The sequence below is a fragment of the Dichomitus squalens genome (genome assembly GCF_000275845.1).
Source record: "Dichomitus squalens LYAD-421 SS1 unplaced genomic scaffold DICSQscaffold_40, whole genome shotgun sequence".
Lineage (NCBI taxonomy): Eukaryota > Fungi > Basidiomycota > Agaricomycetes > Polyporales > Polyporaceae > Dichomitus > Dichomitus squalens.
This window is the reverse complement of record NW_006766922.1, coordinates 109,099-136,912: the sequence shown is the minus strand read 5'-3', so window position 1 is coordinate 136,912 and position 27,814 is coordinate 109,099. Positions and strand designations below refer to the sequence as shown.

The window sequence follows — 27,814 nt, the reverse complement described above, 5'->3', positions numbered from 1 at the left end:
GCTGCTCTTCCCTGAATATCTGACTCCGTCTACCCAAACTCCCATATGTGTCCTTAGTGTTGGCATGGATGTACTGCAGGAGTGGCAAGGGTCAAAAGGACGTGGTCGTTGAGAGTACCAGAGGGTCTCGAGCTTGCATAGTTTATATCAATATCCCTACCTGCACTATGTACTCAGCATGCCGTAATGCGACTGTAACGCTGCAATCTGCAGCGTGTTTAGCTACACTATTGTACTGCATCATAAGTGATTCCCTATTGATATCCAGCTGGCGCAAGCGAGGATCCGGCACCCGGAAACCGTGCAAATTCCCATGTTTTACAGATGTAAATCCCACCCTTCCAACCCGCTGTCTAACCGAGGTTTTTCGCCTGTCTGAGACCACACCAGATTGACCGTGGAAAGCCGTCATCTTGACGCGCTTTTTGCTCGTCCATAAACCGGTGTTCACCCAGGGTTTTCTGCTCCATTTCCTTGGCCGGACCGCACTATTTCCTCGGTTTTCTCCTGTGGGTTTTGCACAGTCCCGGGCGCCATAGTGTGACTGATGGCTGTGGGAGCAGGTCCTTCTCGGATGGGTTCATCGACGTGAACCAGCTTGTCCGTGATAGAGGCAAGGTAACTAGAAAACTCAGCCTGCTTACATTCATAGTAGAGATATTGGGTCTTCGTGATAACAACATACTCTCCTGCGAGATGGATAGGCAAAGGTGAAATCAGTGGGTAGAATGGGGCTGAGGAAGCAGAGTCCATATTGATACGGTGATAGTACAATCTGCGGATAAGACTATGAGATAGAGAGGGAGAGAGCAGCGATGCCTGAGGCCTGAGGATTGAAGCGCATGCGACCATCGTACAGCGGTTTTCATATCGATAGGCCCTTTCGAAAAAACACGCTCAGGTCGGTTGACGAGCCGACCAAGATACGAGTCCGATCCGCCATTCAAGACGCTGGAGGGCACCACCGAGAGTCAGTGAGACGCCTTGAACTCGGGCCTGCTGGGCAGCGCGCTCGGTGGGGTCTCGGAGCGTCTGACCACCTAATTAGGTTCGCGTATGGTTCGGCTCCCAACCGACCTGAGCATGTTCTTTTCCAAGGGGCCTATCGACATGCAAACCGCTGTAAAAGCGACACCCTGTTGTTGACTGTTGTTGCGGATCATGGCATATCGGGGCTGAGATCCCTGATGAGAGATCTCATTTTGTGCTTGAGGAGCGGCCTGCCTACCCCTTTGCCCCGTAGAAGTCTGTGGATGAGGCTTCCCTGGAGCGACGATACCGGCATCACGGCCAATTGCCCCATTCAGCGAGCGAGGTCTCAAGGTGAGATATTCTGCTGAGCACTTTGAGTCCTGCTACGGAGAGACAAGATCCCATCGTTTTGGGCGACGACATTGGGACCGCGGCTTCAGAGTACAGGTCTGATTTCAAGACGCTCCATACAGGCAAGAAATACGATAGCGTCCCACGGTATCTGAGCGCATACACTAGTCTTTGTCGGAAATACATGTGTACAGTACTAGACAGCGATCTCAATCCCGATGCTTGATGCTACGTCTCCCCACCCGTATATCATACTCCCACAGCCTGAAGCCACGTCCATTGGCGTAATCAGCAGCTGGTACGAGGCAACTGTTCAAGCCAAAGCCTACTTGTGCGAGTTGCAGCACCATATATGATGAAGCCAGTCTATTGGTCCATCCATGACAACACTACGCAGACATACACGAGCAAAGGAACGAGCACGCGCCTGACCATATTCATGGATGCAGCACTCTCCGTCGTATGCAGGGTAGATCTCGCAGATTAGCGAATTTTCTTGAAAACGTCACCGCTCGAGATGCAACGGTGCGCGGACGTGATCCACAGAAATAAGCAACGTGAGGCCTACTCAGCCCCCTTTATAATAATTGCTACAGATTTGACACTTCTTATCGTCTAGCTTACAACGTTTGGTACTTGACCGGCCAATTATCGAAGCCCAAGTCCACACCCCATGGCGGCTGGATCAGCCTAGTCGCAAGCGCGCATCGGTGAGCCAACTTCGCGGAGAGACGAACGCGGGGCGACACTCACCTAACCTCCTTACCCGTCGCCGCGACCCCGTCAAGCTTCTCTATGTCCTCCGCAGTCAGCTTCTTCGCCGCTGCAAGAGCGCCCTCGATGTTCGCCTTGATCCGTTCCGGTGTGACCGACTTCGGCAGAGTCACGATCCCCTTCGCGACCTGCCATCCCAGCAGCACCGCCGCGGGCGCGACCCCGTGCTTCTCCGCGATCGCGACCGCGACCTCGTCCTGCAGCAACGACGCGCCCGTCGAGCCCAGCGGGGAGTACGCCTGCGGGACGATCCCCTTGGACTTGAGGTAGCGGATGAACTTGTGCTGGGGGTTGTACAGGTGGAGCTCGATCTGGTCGACGGCGGGGACGACCTTGGCGTAGGGCAGGATTTCTTCCTCGAGGATGCGCTCGGAGGCGTTGGAGACGCCGATGGCGCGCACTTTGCCCTTCGCGAGGACGGCCTCGAGCTGCGCCCAGGTGTCGCGGAGGGGCCAGTCGCGGACGACGTCGCGGTGGCCGTTCGGGAGGGTGGGGAAGTTGGGGTGGTTGCCTTTGGGGTTCAGGTGGATCGGCCAGTGGATAAGATAGACTGCGGGAGACAGGATATGTATGATAGATGCGGGAAGGTTCGCTGGAAGACAAGGGGACTTACGGTCGAGGTAGTCGAGTCCGAGGTTCGCAAGGGACTCGTCGAGAGCGCCTTCGACGTCGTTCAGGCGGGTCGCCCAGAGCTTGCTCGTAACCTGTCATGGCGGGATATCAGCGCAAGGGGAGCGGCCATGCAGGCGGGGGACTCACGAAAATTTCAGAGCGAGGAACACCGGACCTGCGGATACCCTCTCCGACTTCCTTCTCGTTGCCGTAGGCCCTGTGAACTCAGATTGAGTTTGGTCATATTAGGGAACATAAACGGACCCGTACCATGCACAGTCGATATGGCGATATCCGGCCTCCTTGATAGCGTATTCTACCGCATTTATTACTTCCTCGGGCTTGGACTGCCAGGTGCCTATACCCCAGATTCGCGCCGCATCCTTTGATCAGCGCCGACTTGCGTCGCCGAAAGCGATATGCAGACCTACCGAGACCGATGGCAGGAATCTCGACGCCGTTGTTGAGCTTGATGGTCGGAGAAAGAGCCATGGTGGTATCGCACAAGCTTCTGGAGAGGATTGCGCTATGCTTCCCCCTTGCACCCGGCTTTTATAGGAGGTGGGGGACGGAGGACGGACCGGACACCGGACCGTTGACGTTGTTCGTGTAGAGATCCTCGTGCATATGGCGTATCGTCGCGCTGTTCTTGGCAAGAGACTGTCCTTACGAAAGCTATCCACTAGTTCAAGAGTTCCAGAGGCTTATTTGATGTGCCTCAACGCGGACTTGCCTAGGAGTGTAGTAAGATTCATGGTGGCATGTGGAGGTTGGTAGAGAGCAACTCACTTTGTTTGGCGCGCTTCGCTCTGCGACTATAGCTACCGGCACAGTGCGGCACGCTTCACGGCAGGGTCGGACCGCGGGGGCGTGGGCCTTGTGATTGAAGTCGCCTTGCAAGCGTTGTGAGCCTTGCATCTTTCTTCCTCCTCTCGATAAACATCGCTTGTCTACGACGTATCTCGTATCTTGTCATACCGACAGTACTGAGGCTGTGTGCGATCTGTCGGGAAGTGCCTTGTATGGATCAAGGCGCTCCTCACGTGACGGCCACTACCGACCATGGTCCGTTCCGGGGAACGCCTACAGTCCACCTCGGCCCACCCTGGCATGGTCGTGCTGTCTGACTTCTGACGATCACCTAGGAGCTGGAAACACCTAAAGGAGAGCGGTCGACATGGGCAGCACTCGTATACCTTCGTATCTCCTCTCCGCGCCCCGGACGCGTCGACCCACGCTCTGCACCAAGTTGCGCAGGAGCTACTACGACTACTCGTATGGCTATCGTGAGCAGCGGGCCTTCACGCTCCCCGACTGTGAGTACAAAATCTTGTCGCGTTATGTTGTCGCAGGAGGGTAGGTTGAGAGAGATCACGCCTCGATGCTCATCCCTACGTCCCCAGACACCTCCGCCCAACTCGCGAACCGCACCGCCAATGCGCCTCTACTTCGCTACGTCGACTCCCTCCGTACGCATGGCCATCGCGCGGCCCGCGTTGACCCGCTCGATCTCCTCCAGCGCGAAGAGGTCGCTGCGCTCAGCCCCGAGCGCTACGGCCTCGCCGACCCCGCCAGCACGTACGACATCAATGGCATCATATGGACGCGCCCCGTCGGGCAGGACGCGGGGCCGGAACATTGGCCGCTCGAGAAGATCACGAGGCACTTGAGGGAGGTATATGTGGGGCGCGTCGCGTACGAGTACATGCACTCACCGTCGAAGACGGAGAGGCTATGGTTCTCGCACTTGCTCGAGAAGGAGGAAGACGAGACGAGGAAGCTCGAGGGGGAGAAGAGGAAGCGGATACATAAGCTGCTTGCCGAGTCGGAGGTGTTCGATCAGTTCCTGCAGCTCAAGTTCCCGAACCTGAAGCGGTACGGGCTCGAGGGCGGGGAGTCGATGCTTCCCGCGCTCGATGCGCTCTTCTCATCCTCCGCGCAAGGTAGGTCAGCATATTGGAATATTGGAAACGACGTGGCTCACACATTCCAGCCGGCGTCGAGCACATAATCATCGGCATGCCCCACCGCGGCCGCCTGAACCTCCTCACGGGCATGCTCCAGTTGCCTCCCTCCGCTCTTTTCCACAAGATCAAAGGCGGGTCCGAAATTCCTGAAGAGTACGGCGCTGCGGGAGACGTTATCAGCCATCTCAGTGCGTTCCCTCCCGCGGACCTACATTCGCTTGATTTACTCACTTGCGCATATCATTCTGCAGCGGCATCTCCTCTCCTGGAATATCCGGGCGCAGCGAAACCACTACACGTGTCGCTCCTCCCGAACCCATCCCACCTCGAGGCGATTAACCCCGTCGCACTCGGCAAGACGCGTGCGAAGCAGTTCGCGCTCCTCAAGGCCCTCCAGAGCCAAGGCGAGACGGAGTGCATGCCGGGCGATCGCGTGATGTGTGTGCAGCTGCATGGGGACGCGAGCTTTACTGGGCAGGGGGTCGTCATGGAAGGTCTTGGGTTGAGTGCGTCTCAGTGTTCTCGTGGGAGCGGGGGCGGGTGTACGGGAGTAGACAGTGGTGCTGATACGGGTCGGCAGGTAATTTGCCGCATTATACGGTAGGAGGGAGCGTCCATCTCGTCGTCAAGTGAGTTCGCCCGCTCTAACCTCTAATCGAATGCTCACGTCCCGCGCTCCATGTAGTAACAGGTGCGATTGAGATCGAACGAGGTAATGGCGGGTGCTGACATTGCAGATCAGCATCGGATACACGACGCCTGCGTCGAGCGCCCGGTCATCATTGTACTGCTCGGACGTGGCCAAGATGATCAACGCCCCCGTCCTCCACGTCAATGGCGACTACCCGGAAGGCAAGTCGAGTTTGGAAGATGCTCCGTCGTCGAGACCTAATCACAGAGAATATCGCAGACGTGCAGCGTGCGATGGACATCGCGTTCAAGTACCGCAACTATTTCCGCAAGGATATCATCGTGGACCTCATCGTCTACCGCCGCTGGTACGTCCCGCACTCCCTCCCCCGACCTCAGGCACCTCACATCATTTCGCTTCCTGGCCATCGATAATCCCTGCGCTCTCACGAACTCAGGGGCCACAACGAGCTCGACGAGCCGGCATTCACTCAGCCGCTCATGTATGAGAAGATCCGCTCGCGCCGCTCAGTCCCCGCCCTATACGAGGAGCACCTCATTGTGCGTCCCTTGTCTCCCTCTTCTCGTTCCTCGCCGCAACATATCCGCTCACTTTGACTGATGTTTGCTATCGGCGCGCCGCGGCTGATTTTTTTTTCCTACGCTGTCGAAATCTTACGCGCAGGATGAGAACGTCCTGACGAAGGACGCGGCCGAGGCCGTCCGCGCGCAGCACAAAGACTTCCTCGCCTCCGAACTCGCGTCCGCCCCATCGCAGACCCCTGGCAGCCACGTCTCGGTGCTGCAGGGCCAGTGGAAGGGCATCACTTGGCCCGGGAGCCAGGATGCGGTTGGGGATCCGGAGACGGGGGTCGATCGGGAGGCGTTGCAGCAGGTCGGGAGGGCGAGCGTTAGCGTCCCGGAAGGGTTTGTAAGTCTACTTCGCTCGCGGCCAAATTGGGGCATACAGAGCCCGAGTGAACTCAGCCTCCTGGACCCTTAGAAAATCCATCCGAGATTGCAGCGACACGTCAAGAACCGGCTGCAGGCGATGGAAAACGGGACAGGACTTGATTGGGCCACCGCGGAGGTACGTATACACATATTCACTTACAAAATCCGCATACGTACACGGGGATCGTGAAGTGTTGTTATCATGGTGTCTTGTGCCTGACTGACGTATGTTCACCATGCGTGTTGGTCCGCCGTGTGTAGGCCCTAGCATTCGGCTCGCTCATGCTCGAGGGCTACGATGTTCGGATATCGGGGCAGGATGTCGGACGTGGAACGTTCAGCCAGAGGTGAGCTCATTGGTTACGACGTAACTTCTCTCTGGGACAACGTGAAGTTGAACGGGTAATGCTGATACCATCTGTTCGATAGGCATGCGATGCTTGTGGACCAGCGCACGGAGGGCGTCGTGGTCCCCCTAAACCTTGCGCTAGGCGGCGGCGGCCGGCTCGAGCTCGCGAATAGCTCGCTCAGCGAGATGGCTGTCCTCGGGGTACGTGACTCGATAAATCTTCAGTCTATGAATGAAGGAAGACTGATATGACGGCAGTTCGAGTACGGTGTCAGTTGGGAGAAGCCCGATATGTTGCCCATCTGGGAGGCTCAGGTCGGTGCCTTTGTGGTGACGTCGGGGGTGCTGCGCTGACTGTGTCTTTGAGACAGTTTGGCGACTTCTTCAACGGTGCACAGGTGTGTTCATTTCATCCGTGTTCAGAATGTATGACCCAAACTGGCGGCGTTTAGGTCATGATTGATACCTTCATCTCTTCCGGAGAAAGTGAGTTCCACTCCGACTGGCACATCAGGTTCTCGTTGACGGAGGTGAACAGCCAAATGGCTCAAACAGAGCGGCCTCGTCCTGCTGTTGCCACATGGGTACGTGCTCGATCAACGATTGTGGAATCTTCGACCGATATTCTCCCAGGCTTGACGGCGCCGGCCCCGAGCACTCATCTTCCCGCATCGAGCGTATGCTCCAGGTTAGCAGAAAGCAGTTCTTATAGCATGAGTATTTTTGACGTTCCCCTTTTAGCTGACCAATGATCCATATGCATTCCACGAAGGTTCAGGAGCCGCGAGCGTGAACATGCACGTCACTTTCCCGACTACACCCGCACAGTACTTCCACCTCCTAAGGAGGCAAGTGAAGCGCAACTTCCGCAAGCCACTGATAGTCGCGGGGCCGAAGGGTTTACTTCGTCTCCCTGTGCGTAGTCACACCCATGCTTCACGTTCTCACGATGCGTTCTCAACTGTCATATCCTCATTGCTTTGCAGGCTGCTGCCTCGTCGTTGGATGAGCTTTCGTCGGGCCGGAAGTTCCGCCCAGTGCTCGACGACTCTATCGCGAACCCCGCTGACGTGTCTCGGGTCGTGCTTCTGTCAGGAAAGCTCTACTACGACCTTGTGAAAGAACGACAGAAGCGGCAGCTTGAAGGGAAGGTCGCCTTCATCCGTGTGGAAGAGCTGAGCCCATTCCCATTCCGCGCCGTGCACGACGTCCTTGCGCGCTACGATTCTGCCGAGAGTATCGTCTGGCTACAGGAAGAGCCCCGGAATCAGGGTGCGTGGACACACGTCCAGCCGAGGCTCGACGTGGTGTTGAAGCGGCTCGGGCGGGAGAGAGTCGCGTTTAGAGGTAGGAAGGAGGATGCGGTGCCTGCTCCTGGTATCGCGTCATTGTACGCCGCTCAGCAAAAGACTGTCATCGACGCGGCGTTCGAGAGCTTGTAGGCGGACAGATAGCGGACTTTACTTTCGGAAATTCGCAGAAGCCCGGAGGGCCGTAGTACCGTAAGAAGGTCAATAATGGATGGAAACGGGTGCCTTGTATCAGGACGTCATCTTGCGAACTTTCTTCAAGCTACCGAAGCTCAAAGGACGCCGTCGACACGACATATGAGCCGTGACATATGTCTCCGCGTGGCTGCGCGCGTTTACTTGATTGAGTTCTCCTCGGTTGCCCGCGGCGGTAAGACGCAGTTGCGGCCGAACGATGACATTGTAGTTTTCTTGTGTTTATTGTAACCTTCCTGGTGCTACTGAGGATTGCGAGCGGCGTGCGACGAGGCGTCATTTCTCGGAAGAGTTTGTTCATGTTATTTCTGTCCATGGAGCGCGCAAGCTCTATGTGATTGCTGACTTATCATAGAATCTCCGACGCCTTGCGAATTGGGAAGCGGTTTACTGGACACAGCAAAGCGGGTCGTTACCAGGTGTGTAGGATGACCGTCCGCGTGCCATGTCACTCTAACAGACAATCATCCTTTGCCCAAAGGATGATACTCAGGTGATCTCCTTGCTCATGCATTCATGTTATGCTATTGCGCTGCATCAACGGCGTAAGCCTAAAACCGACTGAGGTGCATGCATGTGCTCAAGAGCTCAAAGAATCTTCCCAGAAGAGGTCTTGCCGTAAGCCTACTCTTTGTTCGACCAATGCCTTACTGTCATCAAGACAGACCGTCGGGGGAAACAGTTGCGGCGCTGAAACTTACTGAACTTCTACTGTCTCCGAGAATCAGATGAGTTTTCGCTCGTCATGAGCCGTGCTTAGCCTTCATGTTTTCATGATTCTGCTGAAGCGTGGCCGTGTTGCAGAGATGGTTTACTTCACGATTGCTCGCCTATATAAGATGTCCACGAGTTGCACTCAGTCCCCAGGAGAAACTCCCCTGAGTCCTTCCGTCGCTTGAGTCATGGCCGTCATCGCCTTCTCCAAACTCTTGTCTCTCGCCGCAGTCGTCACCGTCGCCAGAGCACAGTACTGGATCTTTGGCGGTACTCCGCCCATCGTGACGACGCGCCTTGACCCAGTCGTCTCCCCCAACTCGGTAATTCGCGCCGCCACATTTGCCGTATAACTGACATTTAAAGATGCTTCCTTCAGATTGGAGGCCACGTTCACTCAGTCGTCGGTGCTAGTCGCTTCAAGGAGGTCTACGACCCGGACGACCTCGTCCAGAGCAACTGCACCACGATCCCCGTCCAGCCCGACAAAAGCAACTATTGGGCTGTAAGCACTGCTTGCATTTGTCCTACTAGGATGATCTCGATGTGATGACTGACCATCATGCAGCCTCAGCTATATCATCGGGACCAGCAGACTGGTCAGCTTACACCCATCCGTGAGTATTCCTCGTCTCGGTTACGTATGCAAGACTTGCGTCTAGTTTGATGCAGATGCTATCGTGCTTCTGCCGGCACGCTTTGCGCGAACCAGTTAAGCTACAGGGTTTGATCTAGTACCGGATCCGCGAACATGGCTTTCGCGGTATGTTATTCGGGGCCTTGTTCGCTTCCGGCTGTCCAGAGCTCGCTCCATCGCCGAGAACGTCTTCGCAGTCAGATAGAGTCGCTCCCCCATCTTCGCCTGGTATACGGCACGATGTTCCGTTGATGGACGTGCCGACACGCAACATAGGCTTGCGGTTGCTGAATGATAGGTGTCCAATCCAATGACTGCTTGCGGTGATGGCGTGCACGAAATTCACCGTGTATCACCTCCCGGCAAAGAGGAACATCACTGGATATCCTGTGTGCATGACTTGAGTGCCACAGAGCTCACCTTGTGGTTCTCATTACTCGACAACCGCTGACGAATTGCCTCAGCCACCAGCTTCAATATCTATTACTTGCAGCGTCCTGGCCCTCTCAACCAACCTATCAAAGCTTTCCCTAAGGGGTTGCGGGTGAGATCATCTGTCATTGAAGCACCTCCAGACAGTCGTGGCTCATTTGTATGCGCGTAGATGCTTGCTGGAGACACTGAAAGGCGGTCCTACAATGCGTCCAGCTTCGCCGACCAAGCCATAAGTTTTGTCTGCCAAGGTACGTAGTCATTCTTTCTATGTAAAGCCGTACTAGTCGTTCCTTTCAGACTTCAGTGGGGCTCACGACAATGATCCTGATTGGGCGGAGCGGCCGGACTTCTTCGACCACAACTGCCCGGACGGCATGCGGGCCGAAGTCTTTTTCCCTTCCTGCTGGGACGGCGTCAACCTCGACTCGTCGGATCACAAGTCACACCTCTCCTACCCCATTCAGAATTTCAACAGTGGAGACTGTCCCGACAGTCACCCTGTCCACCTCGTCTCCCTCTTCTATGAGATGCTCGTCCAAGTCGACCAGTTCGACTACTGGGGCCCCGGGACCTGGGTTCTTGCGAACGGCGACACAAGCGGATACGGCCATCATGGCGACTTCACGAACGGATGGGACGTCGACCTTCTCCAGAACGCTCTCGACAATTGCCCCAACGCTAATGGCAACGTCATGGACTGCCCCGTCCTCGCCGCGGTATTCGATCAGGCATCCGCGTCCGCTTGCGTCCTTGAGACTGATATCGTCGACGAAGAGATCGGCTTCAACGCGCCCCTTACAATCCTACCTGGATGCAACCCTCTGTGGAACGGCACCGTCGTGAAGCCGGCCTGCCCTGACCCGAATGCGCCAACGCCCGCCCTCGTCCCCGCTCAGACACCCATTCCTACAGGTTGGACGGAGCTCGGATGCATTGCTGAGGGCACGAGTGGCCGCGCGCTCACCGGCGCGTCGACGACGAGCCCGAACATGACGCGCGCGGTGTGCGCTGGATTCTGCGCGTCGCGGGGCTTCTCCCTTGCTGGTGCCGAGTATTCTGACGAGTGCTACTGCGACAACGAGATGCGCAACGGCGCGACCATGGACCTTGTCACCTGGAACGAATGCACGAACCATTGCGCTGGGAACAGTGAGTTTTTAATGTGTTTTGCTTATGTTTGCATGCTCATATTGCGCAGTCAACGAGATATGTGGCGGACCTCAGCGGCTCACGTTCATGATCGCATCGAACGTGGCGTCGTCTGCTACACCCTCTCCAGCTTGAGGTAGAGCAGCAGTGCTACAGCGATCAACACATTCATCGACTCGGGTCGTGCCTGTGAGCGTAGGTGACGGTCGGGCGGGAACGAATGTATTTGGGAGTAGATAGAGAAGTGCTAGTGGGACTGTAAAACAAACAGACGACTTAGAACTTTGTTGTGAACGAATCGTCAATCGGTATGACATTGTTATTTTTCTAGCGGTCTTCGCGGAACGCTCGCTGCGCAACTTCGACGGACGTGCCAGCTCGCGCGTACACGCTTGTCTTGTCGATTTCCTCTCTCTAGGACGCGTCCTATTTGGAGCTCTGTCGTCGGCGTCGCCCCGAGTAGCAATGGTGCCGCGCATGCGGCTGGAAGCCGGACATCAGCAAATCGTTGCGAACATCAAAGTTGGGCATGTACGACTAGAAAAGTCTCTTCTAGGAACCACAGCACAAGGATTGAACTCGGATTACTGCGATATGCGGCGGAATAGACCGTTGTCGCAGTCTAGTGACTGCAACATTGCAAAACGATGAGAATCCGAACGCGATAGCTCATAAGTTATGTCTACAACAACCATCCGTTCTGCAGGGCAGCTATGTGAAGCGTTAAAGCTCCTCATGCTTGACATGTTTCGGAGTGTCTTTAATAAGGGTGTCTTGGGTGTCCTCGCTGCCCCCTTGACCTGACCGAAGCCTGCGCGCGAAGGCGCCGATCTCGTTGTCATATACTTCCCATTCAGGAATTTGACGCGCTCTATCCAGCTTGGGCTCTTTCTGCAGCGAGGCATAGTCAGCGATGATGCCTCGGAACATGAGCCGAACAGGTCGTACCGTGAGAGGGTTCTGACATAGATCAATGGTCTTGGCACGATGGAGGCGGTCCTTGCTACCTATAAGGGCCACCGTGAGCACGTCTCAAATGACGGAAATACTTCACATACACCATGTTTCACACTTGACGAGCCCAGAATATGTCAAAAACGCGTGACTTTGACAACACACACGACACTTACCCATAGCCAGTCTTCCGGAAGAGAGTACTGCGATATGTCAGCATTCGGTCAACTTCGAGAGGGCCACGCTACTCACGATCGGTACCTCACGCTGGAGGTTATTCGGAAGATCTGCGCGGCACTCAATACCCATATTCATCGAAATGAAGGCTGTTCGTACCTTGGTCGAGGTTAGCAAGTGAGTTAGGGTCGGCGGACAGCTGTTGATAATGTCCACGCAGTATATCCTGTGATGCAATGTCAATTTTCCTTGCACTCGGCACCAATCTTGAAGGAAACTGACTCCAGCCGCGATCTGGGAATGAACGTCAGCACAGTGAATCTAGTGGTTCCGTTCGGACAAGGATGCTACTTACTTCACGGAACCGCACGAGGTCGACGACATAAAGAGCACTACCGCTTGATGAGCTGACGTGGGTGGATAGCGGAAACCAAGCAGATCAACCTGATGTGATATGGCAGACCGCGTAAGAAGTCCTTCCAATAGCCCGTCTTCCAGAACCGGAAGCCTTCGGTATCCGGATTGTCATCTCCCATCGGAGTGTATCCGTACGGCGCGCCATGCAAATCCAGATCTACGAGCTCCTTCAAGTCTGCCCGTACGATCTGATCGGCGTCGACGAAAATAACCTTCTTGAGGTCCATGGGGAAAAGGACGTCAAGGAACAGGATCTTGTAAGCCCAAATGATACGTTGCTTCTCTATCTGGGCGCGAAGCCAGGAAGGCCATTTGTACGTGATCAGCTCGTACTGGAAACCATACTCAGCGGCGAAGTGAGGAAGGAATTCCTATTGACCGGATGAGCGGACATCGTCATCGGGGAAGGAGCTTACGATCCATACCAAGAAATCAGGCGACAGGAAGTTTTCGATGAACCAAAACTTGACACTGCTCTTGGTGTGACGGAGGACGCTGAGAATCATAATGGATGCGAAGCGCTGTTGCCGGCCGAGTCAGGACGAAAGCTCTACACGTGAAGGGAAACTGCCTGCCTCGTATAAGTGGCCCGATGCGACTGTGAAGATGTTGATATCGGCCTGGCCATCGTCAACCGGCGCAACCGCCGCCTCCTCTTTATGCTTGGAGCCGAACAGAGACGAGACTCTACAGACAGTCAGAGGATGTTCCACTACGAGGCATGCAGGCACCTACTTGGCCATTAGGTTCTCCACTACCCCCTGTTCTTTGGTCTGTGAGCTGGTTGCCTGCAGTACGTCCTCCCTCTCCTTCCCAGGCAATCTCGCCAGCCGCGGGTAGAGCGTGACGCCCTCGAAACTGGTAACAGTAACTTCGTCACCGGCCTCGTCCACAGTCGGACTGGTCCACCCCTCATTGCCCACGCTCTCCATCAGAAAGATTTCTCGTCCACGACCTGGACGAATCTCAAGCCTGTATACGCCGGGTTTTGTCTTAAATTGCACGTAGCCGAGGTTCGCCATGACAAGCGTGTCTGCGATGGGCGTGGAGTTGCTTGTGACGAGCTGCATCTGCAATCCACGCGGCGGGGCATTGGTCGCGCTTTCACGCGCGTGCCCTTCGACAACAAGATAGTCGAGGTCGAAGACCGCCTTAAGGCCCGAGACGCGATCCTGTGCGGAGAGCTTGCTGAGTTGTATGTTGTCGAGATCGTACCGCGCCTCCTTAGGGCGGATCAACCAGGACTGGGGAGTGTCCATGGCGAGGGTGTAGATGGGCTCGACTGGCAACTGAGTGAACTGCGTTTTCGCGTGCACCTCGTTTCTGCAGGGTTTCAGCCTCTGTGAATATTTCTGAAACGGAGACTGCCTACCCATGCTCGTCGAATGTTAGTCGGGGTGAGAGGTTGTACCTGTAGAAACGCTTCAATGGCAGCTGGCGGAACATATTTAGGGGTTGTAGCATGGTCAAAGTGCATGAGACCATACCTCATGGAACCTCGTCGGGTTGACATGAAACTCGATGTAGACACCCGGTATCTCCTGCAGCCACTATAGAAAGCTCATTAGCCATCTCAAGCGTGGGTCGTTTGAAGGAGTAAATTACCTCAAACAAGCTCGTCCACTTCTGTGCAGCCGAGCTAATGGGGTCGACTAGGACGCCGAAGTGGTAGATCGCAGTGGAGTTGTCTCCGACCGAAAACGATCTGTGCCAGAGGTCAGCCTGAGAAGATGTTCATATTCGGTACGCAAGCGTACGTGTAGGTGCCACCGAGCATCTGGTAGCTCCGGAGGCGCGGCCTCTGAGGTGCATTGAACAACCCGGCTTCACTCGGGTCTGGCTGCTGGATGGAGGAAACGATCGAAGACACGATCGAAACCAACTCGGCTAAATCCTCCCTACGGTTCGAGATCAGTAGGAGGTCAACACCGTACCCACTGCGATGCATACTTCGCTGCGTTCCCGAGAGACTCGTGGACGTCGAGTAGGGCTTCGTAGGCGGGTTGGACGCGCTTGTTGTTCTCGTACGCCGCGAGGGTCTCAAAATCGCCGGCGACGAACTCTCCGGGTTTGATGGGCCCAACAACCTGACACATGCCCAAAAAGTGTCAATACACCATCTCTACCAAGTTGTATGCCAGTGAAGGCGCACCCGTCCGTTGACAATGACTGCCTGCTCGCCAGGCCGTAATTCCAACTGCCGTGCTGCAAGCCTGCATGCATTCAAGTACTTAGAGTACTCCTCTCCAGAAAATACCTTGCTCCCCGTCAGCTCGTTGAAGTACGGCTCCTGCTTCTCGTAGTCAACCGACACCTCCGGGTCGCCGAGCCCAAGGGCATTGAGAAGGCGCTCGGGGGTCATTTTGGAGAGGAGGCCTCGCGTGACAAGCTCGGCGAGGAACCGTGAAGGGCTTGCGAATTTGTCGGACTTGGCGAACGGAGAGACTGTCGCGGGATTGTGTATGAAGGAGAGACGGCTGAGCGAACCCGGGGTCTGCACAAGACTTTATTCAGTTCCGGACATATCAGGCGCTTTCCAAGAGACTCTGCGCACCATCGACAACAATGCCTCCTTGATGAGTCCCCTACTCTCCTCGCTGTCGAAGTCAGCGACGATATATGTTGTGAGCAGGACCTGTTCCGAATCCTCTATGAAGCTAAGTTAGCATCCCTGTCGTCTCTACAGACCAGCTGACTACTCGCCAGGATAGGCGAACGCGCCTGGCTTGCTCTCCAGCCCATTACTCTCAACAAACTCTGGAAGGCTCAATATCCTCAAGCCGCCCACCGCTGTCGACGGGTGGACATACATGTTCCGCCGCTTCGCGGTCGTCGGAAGGTCGTAGAAGTACGTCGAGATGCTCTCCGCGTCGTCTTCGTCCGTCAGCTCGCCCCTGTACACCTTGAGCTGGAGATGCTGCAGATGTTCAGACGCTTCGGTCTGAAGGTACCGGAGGAAGTCCTGTCAGCGCGACCGCCCGTCGTCAGCTCGTCTGTCCGTCCGTTTCTCCATATAATAATGAAGGGAAGAAGGGGGCTGCATACGTCGTCAAGATCGAAGTGCTTCCCATTGAAGAACACGTGTCCCTGTGGTGCTTCGGAGAGCTTCGTGCTCAACCTGGCGGCGTATGCGCGCTGCTTGTCCAAGTCTCCCTCGGTGCCTTCCAGGATCGTGTCGAGGTCCGTCTCAAGGCCTTCGGGAAGTTCCTCTTGGCGTGCCAGGAGCGCCTTGAAGACGGACCGAACGTTCGGCCAGTCGACTGATGGTCGGAGGGTCTCGAAAGCCTGGTCGCGCTGGGCGATCTAGAGTATGATTGGCGGTTACTCAGAAATTGCACAGAATATAGAGGGGAAGACGCACGTTGTAGAAGAATCCAAATGTCTCCTGCGGACCGAAATTCTCCCTCAGGTAGTAGAACAGTCGCGCCATGCGCGCACCTACGCGCGCCCATCGCAATGATCAGTATCTTTTTCGTAGCCTTACACACGTAGAGCGCAGAACGCAGCACAGGAACTTGATGAGGGAACGCACCATCCTCAGTCTCCACTATAGGGGCAATACCCCAGCGGAAAGGCAGACCGCGATTGATGAGCGCCTGAACAGTCGTCGCGAGGAAGTCGACACTGCTCAGCTGGGAAAGGTCGACGGCCAAGACGATGTTAAACATGTTGAACTTGAGTGCCGGGAACTGGCCGGGGTACATCTGGCGAAGAAGCTGTATAACGCCGTCCGGAGTCAATACGCAGCCATGCACGCGCGAATACGGGGAAAGGAGAGGGTACTAACGATTTTGAGGCTTCCGCCCCAGCGCGCGTAGCTGAGCGTTGAATAGCCATGAGGTCGCGCTCAAACATACACGCAACAATTCGCGTACTCACCGCTCGTCCTTCTCAAAATCGTTGAACCACGAAATGACACCACCACCTTCCGCGCGGTCACTGGCATCAAAAAGTCCGTCCAGCGCCCCGCCTTCCGTCTGCGCCTTCGCGATCTTCGCGTGGGTCAGCAGCTCGATACTCTCTTCACTCGTCAACCCCAACGCCATCAGTTCCCCCACCACCTTACGCTCTCTCCGCATGAGCCGGAGAAGCCCCCACGGGTTCAAGTCCTTCTCCTCGAGCGGGACGCCATTGAGCCACACAGCGTTCAGCCCGCCGCGCGCGCGGGGCTGGTTCGCGGCGATTTCTTCCAGGAGATCCTCTTGGATGGGGACGCGGCGCGCGAGCGCGCCCGCGTAGCGCGGGAAGTTCTGGCAGAGGTGCTTGAGCGTGGTCAGTTTGTCCGCGAGCGGTGCGTCGTAGACGAGCTGGGCGGCTTGGATGTCGATATCTGTGGCGCGCGAATGAGCTAGTACGAATAGGCGGGTGGAATGAAAGCGTGCATACCGAGAAGCTCGGCCTCCGTGAGAGGAAGCGTAACGTCTACGCCATCGTCGATAGGGTACTGCTGCAAGAGCGTAACGATCGGGTCGACCTCTTCGACGTGGACCGCGGCGCCCGAGTCGTCGTCTTGGGTGCTCCCGGATTGCAGGCGGTCATCCACCGCGAGGTAGTCCATTTTCTTGAGGTCCAGCGCGACGCCATAACCAGAGAGGTACGTCCGCTCGCTCGCGTTGCGGTGTACCGGGGGCATAGGGCGGAAGACGTACGTGATGTGTGGAGACGGGCCTTGCGCAGCGGTGTAGAGGTATGCGTGGAGCTCTCGGAAGTTGGGAGAGTCGAGCGCGGCGTAGAGGATGGCCGTCTGGGGTGGGTGATGGAGGAGACGGGTGGGGTCGGGGAGGACATGGTCGAAAGGCAGTAGTTTAGGCGACGAAGGCGGAGCGGAAGAGGTACTGATGTGATCGCCGAAGTCAGAAGCCGTAACAAAAGGTATGCGGAGGGGAACATACACGTTCTCGCTCCCTTCCTCGGGCTCTAGGGTCTCCGTCTCTACCAGCCTCGCCAGGGTCTTCGAGTCGCACACAACCTCTCCGTACCAGTCTACCCAAGAGCCGCACTCATCGTCGTTTTTCCCGGACGCCTCCTTCCTCGGGGCATGGTGATCATTATAATACTGGTAGAAAGCTTCGAGCTTCGGGCTTGCCGAGTGCAGAGCGAGGTGCATCTCCGCTGCAACGTACGCGCCAGGAGAGGCCAGATGGTCCAGGGCGAGCGCGACATTCAAGACATGCTTGTGCGCATGCTCGGGCGAGGACCTGTCCGCGGGGAGAGGAAAAACCGAGGGGTCTGTTACGGCATCTAGGACTGGAAAGAAAGACGATAGGTCCTCTATGGCCACAGCCTCTCTGTTGTAGAATGTGAGTTCGTTTGCATGTTATGTATGAGATCAGTGGGACATTAGCAGCCATCGCTATATGCACGAGCGTTTGCACCCTCCATTGCATGCAGTAATTTCGGACGGGTGGATGACTTCTGGCACGGACAAGCCCCCTTCATGGTCATAACCCAACGCCAGTGCAATAGCACACATAGACATCACCGAGTCAAGTACAAAGCACTCACAAGCTTTCAAGTAGTATGGGAGTCGCCGGCCACGATGTCCTGAGTTCAACGTTTACAGGGGGTTTCCCGGCCTGAGCAGATGTGCGAAGAATAGGCCATGCCAGGAGAGGAAACAAGGCCCCGATCATGGAGCAAGCTTAGTGTACCAAGCCGCAGCAGTAGCACCTCTATATATCCGGAGAATACAGAGCACAAAGCAGAGGTATATGGTAGCAGGGCGGGAGGAGAAGCAGTAGCAGTTACAGAACGAGCGCCGGCCAAGCCCTCGGCCTCGTTCATGGGCGCCTGTCATACCAGTGCCACGTCCACGATCACGATCACGTGGCGCTCACGACGCGCCGCGTCTTTGTTTTGCGGGCTCCTGCCACTCATAACGATATGTGCCACTACTGATATACCGTCTACACAAGCTATGCTTTAGGGAGTTCACTTGCAGGCCAACACACACTTGTGACCAGACTACTGTCGGAAGGACACCACATCGAGGTTAGCGTCCCCTGAAGGGCTGTTGGAGGACGTCAAGGCCAAACATTTGCGTTAGCTCTGCGTGTTCACGCGCCCTGAGAGTATCCTATGATCTTGACGTATACTCTACCGGATCCAACGATTTCTGCTGAATCTCAGAGCTAGTGAGATAACAGATCTGTGTAACTGGTCCAACTAATAGGTCGCATCTTGGTACAACGTCATACTGCTGATGACCTAAACATGGCTAGGGAAGGTACTCGAGTACTAGATTCGCTAATTGCGGCTGGGAGAGTCGAGTTCATAACATGGTAATTGGAGGGGGCGGCTGTGTCTGCGGCGGCACGACAAGGAGTCGTAGAGCGGACATTCGGCTGCCTGGGTCGCCTCAGGATGTACGTCCATCCATCGCTCAGGACGAACGTCACAGACCCGCGGCTTTCTTGCTGTCAACTTCTCCTCGCAGATGCCACAATTTTTTCTAGTAGACAAAGCCTTTGAATGATGGGCGGATCACACGACGAAACGGGCACGGACCAAAGCTCGAAGTCTGGAGGGCAACTTCGTACACCCTCGTCTGTCTTCGTGACCACGAAGTCTGCACAGGTGACTCCCACGCAAGCTTGTTGGGGGGAAACAGCGTGAGGGAGTATTCGCTGTTTGGGATCGCACGAACGTAGACGTTTGCAGGGCGAGGCTTCATCTACAGGACCCCGACGGATGTGAGCTCGTTGGCACAACTATGCACAAGACCAAAAGCGTACCCCGTTTACACCTCTTGGCGAATCTAGAACTCTCTTCGCGTTTTCGATTACCGTTTCGGGGGGTCATCGCCCTTGTAACTACACTCTGATCTGGTCTTCATGTACCTTTTCGCCCGTCGGACCGAGCATCAGGAGCTTCCAGTCGTTGAGAGGCTGATATCGAGGAAACCTCTCGCGGATACGATTCCACAGGCACACCTCAACAACGTCAAGATGGCAAGGATACGCACAAGGTCACGAAGGACCTTGGCTGAAACAAGTTGCTTGACTTGTTCGGCTTGATCTCATGCGGCGGTGCTCTAGAGTCTAGAATACTTTCTTCCCATAAAGGCTGGTCTAGTAGGTGCCTGACCGTGCCCACAATGATGTGGTGCCAATGATGTACGTATTGTGGCTGATCAATGTCAATGTCGAGAGGTCATCAGAGCATATCACAACTCAGTGATCCAGCATCATTCCTTGACCCAATCACTTAGATAAGAAGTGCAGCATCCAAGATCATCGAGTATCTACATAGAATGCTGGAGACGCGTGCGGCTCAGCATAGGTAACTGAAACAGCGATACCTACGTACAAGCTCCAAGAAACTTTGTATATATGTCCCAACCCTACCCATCCAGCAAAGCCTGTAATCCTTCATGCGCCATGAATATGAGTACGAACCGTCCGAGTTCCAATGTGGCCAGAATGAGTCCGCCGATATATTTTGATCGAACTCCTTGGGTAGTACGCCTCCACAGGGGCCCGAAGCACACTGTTCTCCCTCAGATCTGCGCTGCAACGTTATGGATCACAAATTATCACATCTGTCGAGTAAATCGTCCGATGACCTTATGGACTCCAAGCGGCACTGCGAACAGTCGTTTGTGAGGCCAAATGTGGATAGCGGCTTGTTCCACATTGGGAGGGAGAATAACGTAGCGGTTTTCCGAATTGCTGCTGCTGGCACATCCTCCTCCCGCATATTCCCTTATATCCCACTGTAAAGACCACGCTCTGACCTCGCGATGATGACTTGCTTGAGTGCCTGAGTAGTTCGACGATCAGATGGCAGTGGAACAAGACAGTTTTCTTGTGATCATTTGGGCGGTGCTTATATGATAACAGGTTATCCCCAACCTGATGTGAACTTACCGACACAGAATCCCCCACAAAACTGCTCCCCGTCATCTACGACGAGCTCGCTGCCCCCCACGTTCCCGTCCGCCTCTGCGCCGCTGGGATTCCACTCCTTATGCCATGTCTACCCAGGCGCAGCCGTCCTCTCCCTTTTCCCGTCTATCCCGTCTCGCATTCCCGTTCAGACCAACCACTTCATCTCCGCTCTCTCCAAATGCTCAAACTGAAGACTGGTACATCCCCTACAACGGCCCCTACGAGCCCCCGAGGGACGAGCGCAACACCGACAGCTGGGGCCACCTCGTCAGCGGGTGGCTCATGGAGAGCGACGGCGGCAGGACTGGACACGCGCCCGGACAACTCCCGCCACGGATCAGGGCCATGTCGAACGCATCGCGGATGACAGCAGACGAGCACGACCGCAAGAGCCTACGCGCCCAGGTGGCGGGTACCAGGCCCGACGCCGCGGGGGGTATCGGGGATGTGCCCGTGCCTGCGCGGCCGCGGCGGTCGCAGGAAGCCCCCATCCAGCACCGCGCGAGCTTCGCAAGCATCCTCTCGTTCGGCAAGCACAAGACCGCCGCCGCCGCGTCGCAGCGGCAGCTGCACCACTCATCGTCCACGGGTACGTTGAGGGGTCGGGAGAGGGACGACGCCCCTGCGCACTCGATGCCGTACACACAACAAGGTCAGGATGCCATAGGGAGACAGGAAGGATCATCAGCTTCGCATTCCCAGTCTCAGGCCCTGCATCCTTCTGGCGGCGGGACTGCCTCAGGCTTCTCCATCCGTCTCCATCCCTATGCCTACGCGACGCCTGCTCCCCTCGCTTCTCAGGTCTTGACTTCCAGTCCTGCCGCCATATCTCCTCGAGGAAAGACCACAAAATTTAGCGTTCAGCTGCTGGACCCGCACAAGCCGACCGCACCGGCGTACCTCCTCCCCGCCAGTCGACCTTCAAGACTAAGCCTGAAGGCCTCCATGTCCACCCCTAATCTGCGTGCAGCGACAGGGACAGGCTCTGTGCTCTCCAAAGGCAAACAACGATGGCTCTCAGCTGAGACGTGGTGCGACGCCCTGATCCTTCCACGGCCAAGGTTTACGTTGAAGATGATTGACGGGGAGGGAGGGAGTGGTCGTGTCGTGAGTCCCCCTCCGAGTCCGATGTGGTTGCCAGGCACAGAGCCTACGCCGGGGAGGACCCCCACGGCACCACCCAAATCGCTGAAGAAGTCGCACTCGGCCATCCAGCTCAGCTCTCGTCCCCCGCCACCCTCTCCACTCCGCGCACCGCCGCCCATCAGGAAAGAGCCGCCGCGAGGCGGGCCTTCGACTGCGCCACAAGCACAACCAGTTCCGCCCCCACCCCCGTCTACATCGAATAAGAAGGACACACACCTGAAGCCGTACCGTCCAAAGAGTTGGGCTCTCGACGACCTGGCACTCCCCAGCCCAGTGCCGTCCCTATCCAAGTAAGCTTTCTCCACTTCCCCCATCCACGCGCGCACGTCTCCCCCGACGTCAGCAAGAGCTCTGCAAGTGGAAGGCGAATTGGCACAGTGCGCTGACATACTCACGCTATCTGCAGGGTCCTCGAGGAGGGTCGCCAGCTCGAGGAGGACCGGAAGGCATGGCAGCTGAAGGCCGTCAAGTCGCTCGACCGGCGCGCAGGCACGATCTCGCGTGCCCGCTCAAAGTCCATCGGATCGCGGGCGGCGCCGCACGCCAAGCATCCGAGCGCGTTCGATAGCTTAACGGAAGCGACGTTGCTCGGGAGCCAAAGGCGGCGTCCGACCGTGCATGTGCGCGTCAAACCCCCACGGTCGGATGGGCATGGGTCATCGAGCGGGGTCGGGACTAACACTATCACCGGAACTGGGACGGGCACTGCGTTGGGGACATACACATCGGCGTCCTATGCGCAGACGAAGTCGCGCTCGCACCATGGCCACTCCAACTCGCTGGGCACTATCTCTCAGACGCGCTCGGAGGAGTCCTTCTTGTGGACTCCCGGACATGGCCGGAATCGCTCTTTAGGCAAGTCTGCTCTCAATATCGTGCGTGCAACCGCGACAACGGCTGCAGGACTGTGCGGCGTCAACGGGTCCGAGAACGATGACGCGAAGGGGAAGGGCCGCCCACCGCTGAATGACAAGGCGGCGGCGATGGAGGAGGCGCTTCGGCACGATGGTACCAAGGTCATTCATCTTCGCGACCAGGTTGCGCGAGAGAAGGTTCAATACGACGGTGGTATCGTCGTCATTACGCCTCCGCCAGACTCGAACAATACACATACAACATTCTCCAGTCGACTCGGTCCAGGAGGTGCTAATGGGGCCTCTCCCACGCCTTCTGGTATGTCTACGTCTGCGGAGGGCGTGGGTATTGCCATCTCCACGCCACAACGCACGCCACCCGCTCAGGAGACTTTCGAGAAGGAACCTATCAGGATACCTGCACATCCCTACGCTCAGGGAAGCGGTTCGCATCCGTACTACCAGCGTGCAGTGGGTAGGGCTCCGATCCAGACGAACGTGCGTGCAGCTCAGTACGAAGGTGCATCACCGAGTCCCACAGGCTCCGCCGCCGATGACAGCATCACGAAGCACCGCCAGCCCGTCAAGGTCCACCCGTACTCCCCATACACACAGGTCCAACATCCATTCGCCGCCGTCACAGGCACCGACCCCGGCCACAGTGCGCAGCCCACTACCGCTGGTAAGCAGCAGCCGAGCAGAAACCCGGAGAGTCGTTCGCCGCAGTCGAGCATGTTCGCAGAGCTTAGCCCTGGCACGATTCGGGAAATCATGCCCGACGAGATCCAGTACTCCCCCTTTATCTCCACCCCTCCTGTCCGGCTCACCGAATTCGCTACTGCTTCCGGAGCGCTCACCGCGCATCCGTATGGGCCACCATCGAAACGCACTAGTGAATGGGGTTTCGCAGATGCCCTCAACTACACGATGACACGGAGAGCCAGCGAGGACAGCGGGCTCGGGACGAGCGAGGCGCACGACATGCCTCCCATACCAAGGGTCCCTTCGCGTGAGGACGAGCCAGAGCGTCTGGCGTTCAAGGATGTACTGGACGACTCTGACGAACTCGTTATTAGCCCTGATCAGGAGGACATCGGGGAGGAGGATATCCGTCCTGACGAGGCTTTTGGCTCTAGCAGCCGTCCACGAATGGCTCGTGAGCGTACCGGAGTGTCTTCGCAGTCCAACCACACGCTCGCTTCGTCTCCTATGGAACATGTTAACCCGCTGTTGTTCCGGCGCAAGGATAATTCCACGGGCGAGCGGAGCTTCAATTCGACCCGCTCATCACCTGGCGTTGTCTCGGCACAGTCCTCGCCGCCGCTGTCCCCGCACCTATTCCAAAGTAATGATCTGCAGGAGTTCAAGGACTTGTTTTACAAGCCCGAGAGCGGGACGCCATCCGACGAGCGCCCGCCAATCTCGCGTAACGAGAGCGGCAGCATTCAGATCGAGCTCAACTCGCGCAGTACGCGCAGCTTGAGTGGCCTTACGAATCTTGCCCGCCAACTCAGTGTGAACATCGGAGAGATGCAGGACGACGAGGCCGCCTTGGAAGAGATCGACCGGGTTTCACCGATGTGGGGAACGCGGTACGGTGGACTGGCAGGAGTCCGTCCAGACGACCTTGGGCCTGAGCCGCCAGAGGTGCTCTCGCAGTCGTCGTCGCGCTCAGGATACCGACGCGATGATATGCAGTCACCTCTGCGGCTGCCTCTCGATGAAGAAATGGTGCTCTCGCAGCCTATGGATGTCGTTCCTGCCGACGTCGAGTCTTCCCGCGCTTCCTCTATGTTGGAGATGCCGCTCGAGGACAACGCTTTCCGTAAGTCGATCAGGCCTGACCACGCTTGTGCCCACTGATCAAACATTGTGTGCCAGTTATGCGCGTCGGCGAGGTCGAAGCAGTCTCAACACCTTCCGTGTACGCACAGCCTCAGCGGTTCTCGACGCACCTCACCGAGATGGACTACGACGACGCGCAGCTTAGCCCGATGGATACTCGTTCTCGGCGTGCCATGTCTGGACGGTCCAGTCTCGGTGTCCCCCTCTCCTCTGACGCGACGCGCTCGAGCTTCATGACGAATACCTCGGGCATGTCGCGTCTTTCCGACTTCCCAGCGCCACCTTCCCTTATCACTGCCAGTCACCTATCTATACTTAACGCTTACTACGGGGAGCCTTCGCGCGACTCGCAAGTCGAGGAGCGGGATGTCCCGCGCCCTGAGCTGGTGCGGGAAGCTAGCCAAGCGACTTTCGGCTCACGCCAGCAGATGGGCGAGGCACTATAGTGTCGCCTTATCAAATGTTACTACTGCGAGCGCCTGTCCTCGCGCGACATTTACTGACATTACTTGTATTTTAGTCAGATGCTTGGACGGCCGTGGTGTTATGCTTCTCCCCTTTGCCCCCTCTTTGGCGACCTCTCTCCCATTGTTGCCTCCACACGTCTGTCCTTTGATCCTTTTTCCGGATTGGAACGGATATCTATAACCGACGTCCTCGACATCAACCACCTGTAGAACGTCTCGCTCTCTCAAACTCTCATACCAACACTCAATTCTCACAAATGCCTCGCTTTCAACATGTTTTTATTAGCTCACATATTGTTCATACATTCACTGCTTGTAATTGGATGGTATCCAATTTCCATGCTCTCTGTCGTACATTTTGCTGTGATCTAGCGTTGATCTGGTATCGACAACTCTGGGAGTAGACTGGGGAGGGAATGACCTTACCAACCCGTGTCATATGGATAAGTGCTGTCTTGGCCTTCGCCCGGTTCTATTACTTATATCAGCACGAACTCACATCTCTGTCGCTATCCAGGATGTAGCATGTACTGGAACTGGACACAAAAAAGTCTTCAACCAACGTGCACATGGTGTTGTAAGTCTGGTGCACTGGCTGCATTAGCCGTACAACTTCCTCTAGCTGCAAACAGGATAATGTTCGCGCAGTCACGAGCGTTTAGAGTAGAGGAATCTAGAGGACCATCGTATTCGCGACTTTCATCAAGAAGCCAGTCGCCGTGGGTACTTGAACCGCGTGCGGTCAGTTGATATTTTTCCCTGCTCCCCCCGTCCGCCATCGACTTGTTCATTACAGGGCTGTCCTCTGTGTCTTGCCACATCAACGTCCAAGCTTTCATCATGAATCCCGACTCGTACTCTCCGATGCTCCACAATGCGGTAGTATTTGCGCTTCACCATATGTATTATTATCCGCCAGGTCAACTGGCCCAGCGGATGGCCGCAGCTCCGCAACAAGGACTCGCCGGATGTTGGCAGCTGTTGCCGCAGCAGAGTCCGTACAACCCATTGCAACCATGGCTGCTCCCTCCAGCCTTGGCGGCGATGGGCCCTTTCGTGCCACGATACCCACAAGGATTCCACGTTCCGGCTCTGGCTCAGCAATCATGGTTCCAGGATTTCCTACAGGCGACGCATAGAGTGGTAAAGGAAGAAGGAAACCCTCTAGAACCAGAGTTGAGCGTTGATGACGAAATCACTCTTGTTGAGGCGTTCAAGAAGGGGATGGAACACGGCTTGACGTCGTTGCAAGTCTTCCAGGAAGTGAACAACGTACGCACCCAAAAGATTCGCGCTCAAAACCCCATGCTAATCATATGATCATACCCAGAAGAACCAGCATAGCGACATAGGTAAGCTCCTGCTCCATGTATTGAAATGCGACAACAGGCTGACGAGCAATTCAAAGAATGGATGAAGATTTTTGTCGCTCATGTCAAGAAGCTGTATCCTAAAGTGTTTCCCGATGCCGTTCCTGCGCCCTCTCTTGTCGGTCGTCCTGCCGGATCCGAGAACCACCCGTCCGCCTCCGAGCCGACAGGTCAACAGCCTCAAGATGCTGGGTATGGCCTTGCTCTAAACGAATCTAGAACGCTCTGTAACTTACCAACCGCTACCGTCTTGAAGTCAAGCATCAGCGTCTGCAGCTCGCACGAGCTTTACAAGCTCGAAACCTCCCCTTGAATCCGGTGACCGCGCACAGCCCACTACGAAGGCACCCACGGAGGCACGGATCTGCTCGCCCTCCACCCCGGTCGCCTTCTCTTCCAACAAAATCAAGAGCGAACGCACAGCAGGCATCTTTTACGGCGAGATCAGGATCCCTCCTTTTGACGGCTCCGAGAAGCCTCCTTACCCAACGCGGCTTGGTGAGCCTGGGACTAGGTTCACGCAGGAAGAGAAAGTCTTCTTCATTCATTGGCTGCACTGGAGGCTTCGAGAGGAGGGGCTCCCCGACAAAGAGACCCTCTTCAAGGAGCTCGAAAGAGAAGTATGAAAGATTGCCCGGATTCTTAGAACAACGCTCACTACTTTGTCTCCGTAGTTACCGAAACGTACGGCTGATACGTGGAAGCGGTTCTGGGCCGAAAATCCCGACGCTCCCAACGCTGTCTACATTGCGGCCCGAAAGCGTGCTGAAAGGCCAGACGCCACGCGAGGGTCGCTTACCTCGTTGGCGGAGCTCAGCGATGCCAACTCTGACGAGGAAGAGCAGAACCTACGCGAGGACGGAAGACCGCTGATTGACAAAGGAGAAGCGAAGCCTGTGGCCACTCCGTCCTCCAGTTCCGAGAGCAAAAGCAAGCGATCTCCGAGCTTGCCTGTGACCGACACGGACCTTCGCGCCATGGCGCGATACAAATTCGAGAAGGATGCCGTGTGGGCAACAAGCCGTTACAAATACGCTCCGTGGGACGACTTTGCGACACGTCCCGAAGTGAGTGCATCGGTTAAATTGCACGATAGGCCTTGCTCACCACCTCTTCCTCAACGGTAGAATGCCCGGCGATCGCTGACGGCCTGGAAGCATATTGCACGAAACCCGAAACATGGCGTCGATATGTGTATTCTCATGTCCGCAGTTGACTTCTGCTAAGAGTTTTATGTCGCTGGGATAGTGATTGATCGCTATGTCCAAGAGTACCGCAGTGAATCCGAGGGGGAGAAGCCGATCACGTCAAAGCAAGCCCTGCCTGCCCCACCTCCGCAAACGTCTGCGGCGACACCGTCCTCGGCAGTTCCCAAGCAAGACCTTGAGCCAGCTACGCTGAAGCTTCCTGCACATATGGAGGCTTCGAGCGAATCTGGTCCCTCTGTAACGGCTCAAACAACGTCGAGGGAGATCAACGTCCGCTGGGCCGTGAGTGACCAGGATGTGATCGACCTGACCATCGGCGTGTAGCAGTCGGCGGCACAATCCTCAGCTGCGGATAGATCTTAGATACCCGTTTTGTGGGTTCTATGTGAGACGCCCTCGACCGGTCATGGTTGGCCAACTTCGAATGTGGACTAAGAT

At 56.2% G+C, this 27,814-nt stretch overlaps 6 protein-coding genes across 6 annotated transcripts; 4 read left to right on the top strand and 2 right to left on the bottom strand.

The window, feature by feature from the left end:
- Window positions 1-1,876: 1,876 nt before the first annotated feature.
- DICSQDRAFT_139450 (Aldo/keto reductase) lies at window positions 1,877-3,470 on the bottom strand. The gene is made up of 6 exons (XM_007368839.1): window positions 3,141-3,470; window positions 2,980-3,067; window positions 2,857-2,926; window positions 2,711-2,801; window positions 2,077-2,647; window positions 1,877-2,013 (listed from the first exon to the last, which is right to left on the bottom strand). The coding sequence occupies exons 1-6, from the start codon at window positions 3,199-3,201 to the stop codon at window positions 1,944-1,946; spliced, it is 951 nt and encodes a 316-aa protein (XP_007368901.1). The 5' UTR covers window positions 3,202-3,470; the 3' UTR covers window positions 1,877-1,943.
- Window positions 3,471-3,886: 416 nt separating this feature from the next.
- Window positions 3,887-8,145, top strand: DICSQDRAFT_182608 (dehydrogenase E1 and transketolase domain-containing protein 1; the record flags this gene model as incomplete). The annotated part of the gene is made up of 20 exons (XM_007368838.1): window positions 3,887-4,025; window positions 4,113-4,652; window positions 4,703-4,864; window positions 4,928-5,182; window positions 5,257-5,305; window positions 5,362-5,367; window positions 5,419-5,537; window positions 5,587-5,674; window positions 5,765-5,867; window positions 5,992-6,237; window positions 6,310-6,396; window positions 6,522-6,607; window positions 6,690-6,810; window positions 6,868-6,924; window positions 6,981-7,007; window positions 7,062-7,095; window positions 7,148-7,193; window positions 7,243-7,297; window positions 7,351-7,524; window positions 7,596-8,145. 20 exons carry the CDS (start codon window positions 3,887-3,889, stop codon window positions 8,049-8,051), a joined length of 2,850 nt encoding a protein of 949 aa, XP_007368900.1. The 3' UTR covers window positions 8,052-8,145.
- An 871-nt stretch (window positions 8,146-9,016) lies between these two features.
- Window positions 9,017-11,309, top strand: DICSQDRAFT_182607 (WSC-domain-containing protein; the record flags this gene model as incomplete). The annotated part of the gene is made up of 7 exons (XM_007368837.1): window positions 9,017-9,151; window positions 9,208-9,333; window positions 9,397-9,445; window positions 9,930-10,009; window positions 10,070-10,148; window positions 10,198-11,049; window positions 11,099-11,309. 7 exons carry the CDS (start codon window positions 9,017-9,019, stop codon window positions 11,182-11,184), a joined length of 1,407 nt encoding a protein of 468 aa, XP_007368899.1. The 3' UTR covers window positions 11,185-11,309.
- A 396-nt stretch (window positions 11,310-11,705) lies between these two features.
- On the bottom strand, window positions 11,706-18,249 carry DICSQDRAFT_182606 (glycosyltransferase family 24 protein). The gene is made up of 28 exons (XM_007368836.1): window positions 18,103-18,249; window positions 17,490-17,885; window positions 16,984-17,432; window positions 16,477-16,927; window positions 16,385-16,415; window positions 16,130-16,313; window positions 15,959-16,035; window positions 15,643-15,900; window positions 15,301-15,559; window positions 15,152-15,246; window positions 14,750-15,091; window positions 14,548-14,684; window positions 14,355-14,495; window positions 14,203-14,302; window positions 14,085-14,147; window positions 13,970-14,031; window positions 13,333-13,920; window positions 13,173-13,284; window positions 13,023-13,118; window positions 12,625-12,968; window positions 12,536-12,572; window positions 12,463-12,474; window positions 12,340-12,406; window positions 12,256-12,290; window positions 12,180-12,206; window positions 12,108-12,120; window positions 11,998-12,056; window positions 11,706-11,940 (listed from the first exon to the last, which is right to left on the bottom strand). The coding sequence occupies exons 1-28, from the start codon at window positions 18,228-18,230 to the stop codon at window positions 11,773-11,775; spliced, it is 4,731 nt and encodes a 1,576-aa protein (XP_007368898.1). The 5' UTR covers window positions 18,231-18,249; the 3' UTR covers window positions 11,706-11,772.
- Window positions 18,250-20,526: 2,277 nt separating this feature from the next.
- On the top strand, window positions 20,527-25,064 carry DICSQDRAFT_139445 (uncharacterized protein). The gene is made up of 3 exons (XM_007368835.1): window positions 20,527-21,922; window positions 22,039-24,311; window positions 24,368-25,064. Exons 1-3 carry the CDS (start codon window positions 20,571-20,573, stop codon window positions 24,775-24,777), a joined length of 4,035 nt encoding a protein of 1,344 aa, XP_007368897.1. The 5' UTR covers window positions 20,527-20,570; the 3' UTR covers window positions 24,778-25,064.
- A 574-nt stretch (window positions 25,065-25,638) lies between these two features.
- On the top strand, window positions 25,639-27,700 carry DICSQDRAFT_173038 (uncharacterized protein; the record flags this gene model as incomplete). The annotated part of the gene is made up of 7 exons (XM_007368834.1): window positions 25,639-26,070; window positions 26,129-26,150; window positions 26,207-26,360; window positions 26,425-26,788; window positions 26,843-27,235; window positions 27,296-27,362; window positions 27,417-27,700. 7 exons carry the CDS (start codon window positions 25,639-25,641, stop codon window positions 27,698-27,700), a joined length of 1,716 nt encoding a protein of 571 aa, XP_007368896.1.
- Window positions 27,701-27,814: the final 114 nt, after the last annotated feature.

Excerpts from the sequence above, each read along its gene's own strand:
- DICSQDRAFT_139450 (XM_007368839.1), bottom strand. The coding sequence starts at position 3,201 with ATGGCTCTTTCTCCGACCATCAAGCTCAACAACGGCGTCGAGATTCCT. Across the intron at positions 2,927-2,979 it reads CGCCATATCGACTGTGCATG|GGCCTACGGCAACGAGAAGG; the intron begins GTACGGGTCCGT and ends CTGAGTTCACAG. Across the intron at positions 2,014-2,076 it reads GCGACGGGTAAGGAGGTTAG|GCTGATCCAGCCGCCATGGG; the intron begins GTGAGTGTCGCC and ends GCTTGCGACTAG.
- DICSQDRAFT_182606 (XM_007368836.1), bottom strand. The coding sequence starts at position 18,230 with ATGATCGGGGCCTTGTTTCCTCTCCTGGCATGGCCTATTCTTCGCACA. Across the intron at positions 14,685-14,749 it reads CAGTCATTGTCAACGGACGG|GTTGTTGGGCCCATCAAACC; the intron begins GTGCGCCTTCAC and ends GGCATGTGTCAG. Across the intron at positions 14,303-14,354 it reads ATGCTCGGTGGCACCTACAC|ATCGTTTTCGGTCGGAGACA; the intron begins GTACGCTTGCGT and ends CCTCTGGCACAG.
- DICSQDRAFT_139445 (XM_007368835.1), top strand. The coding sequence starts at position 20,571 with ATGTCTACCCAGGCGCAGCCGTCCTCTCCCTTTTCCCGTCTATCCCGT. Across the intron at positions 21,923-22,038 it reads CCAGTGCCGTCCCTATCCAA|GGTCCTCGAGGAGGGTCGCC; the intron begins GTAAGCTTTCTC and ends CGCTATCTGCAG. Across the intron at positions 24,312-24,367 it reads GCTCGAGGACAACGCTTTCC|TTATGCGCGTCGGCGAGGTC; the intron begins GTAAGTCGATCA and ends ATTGTGTGCCAG.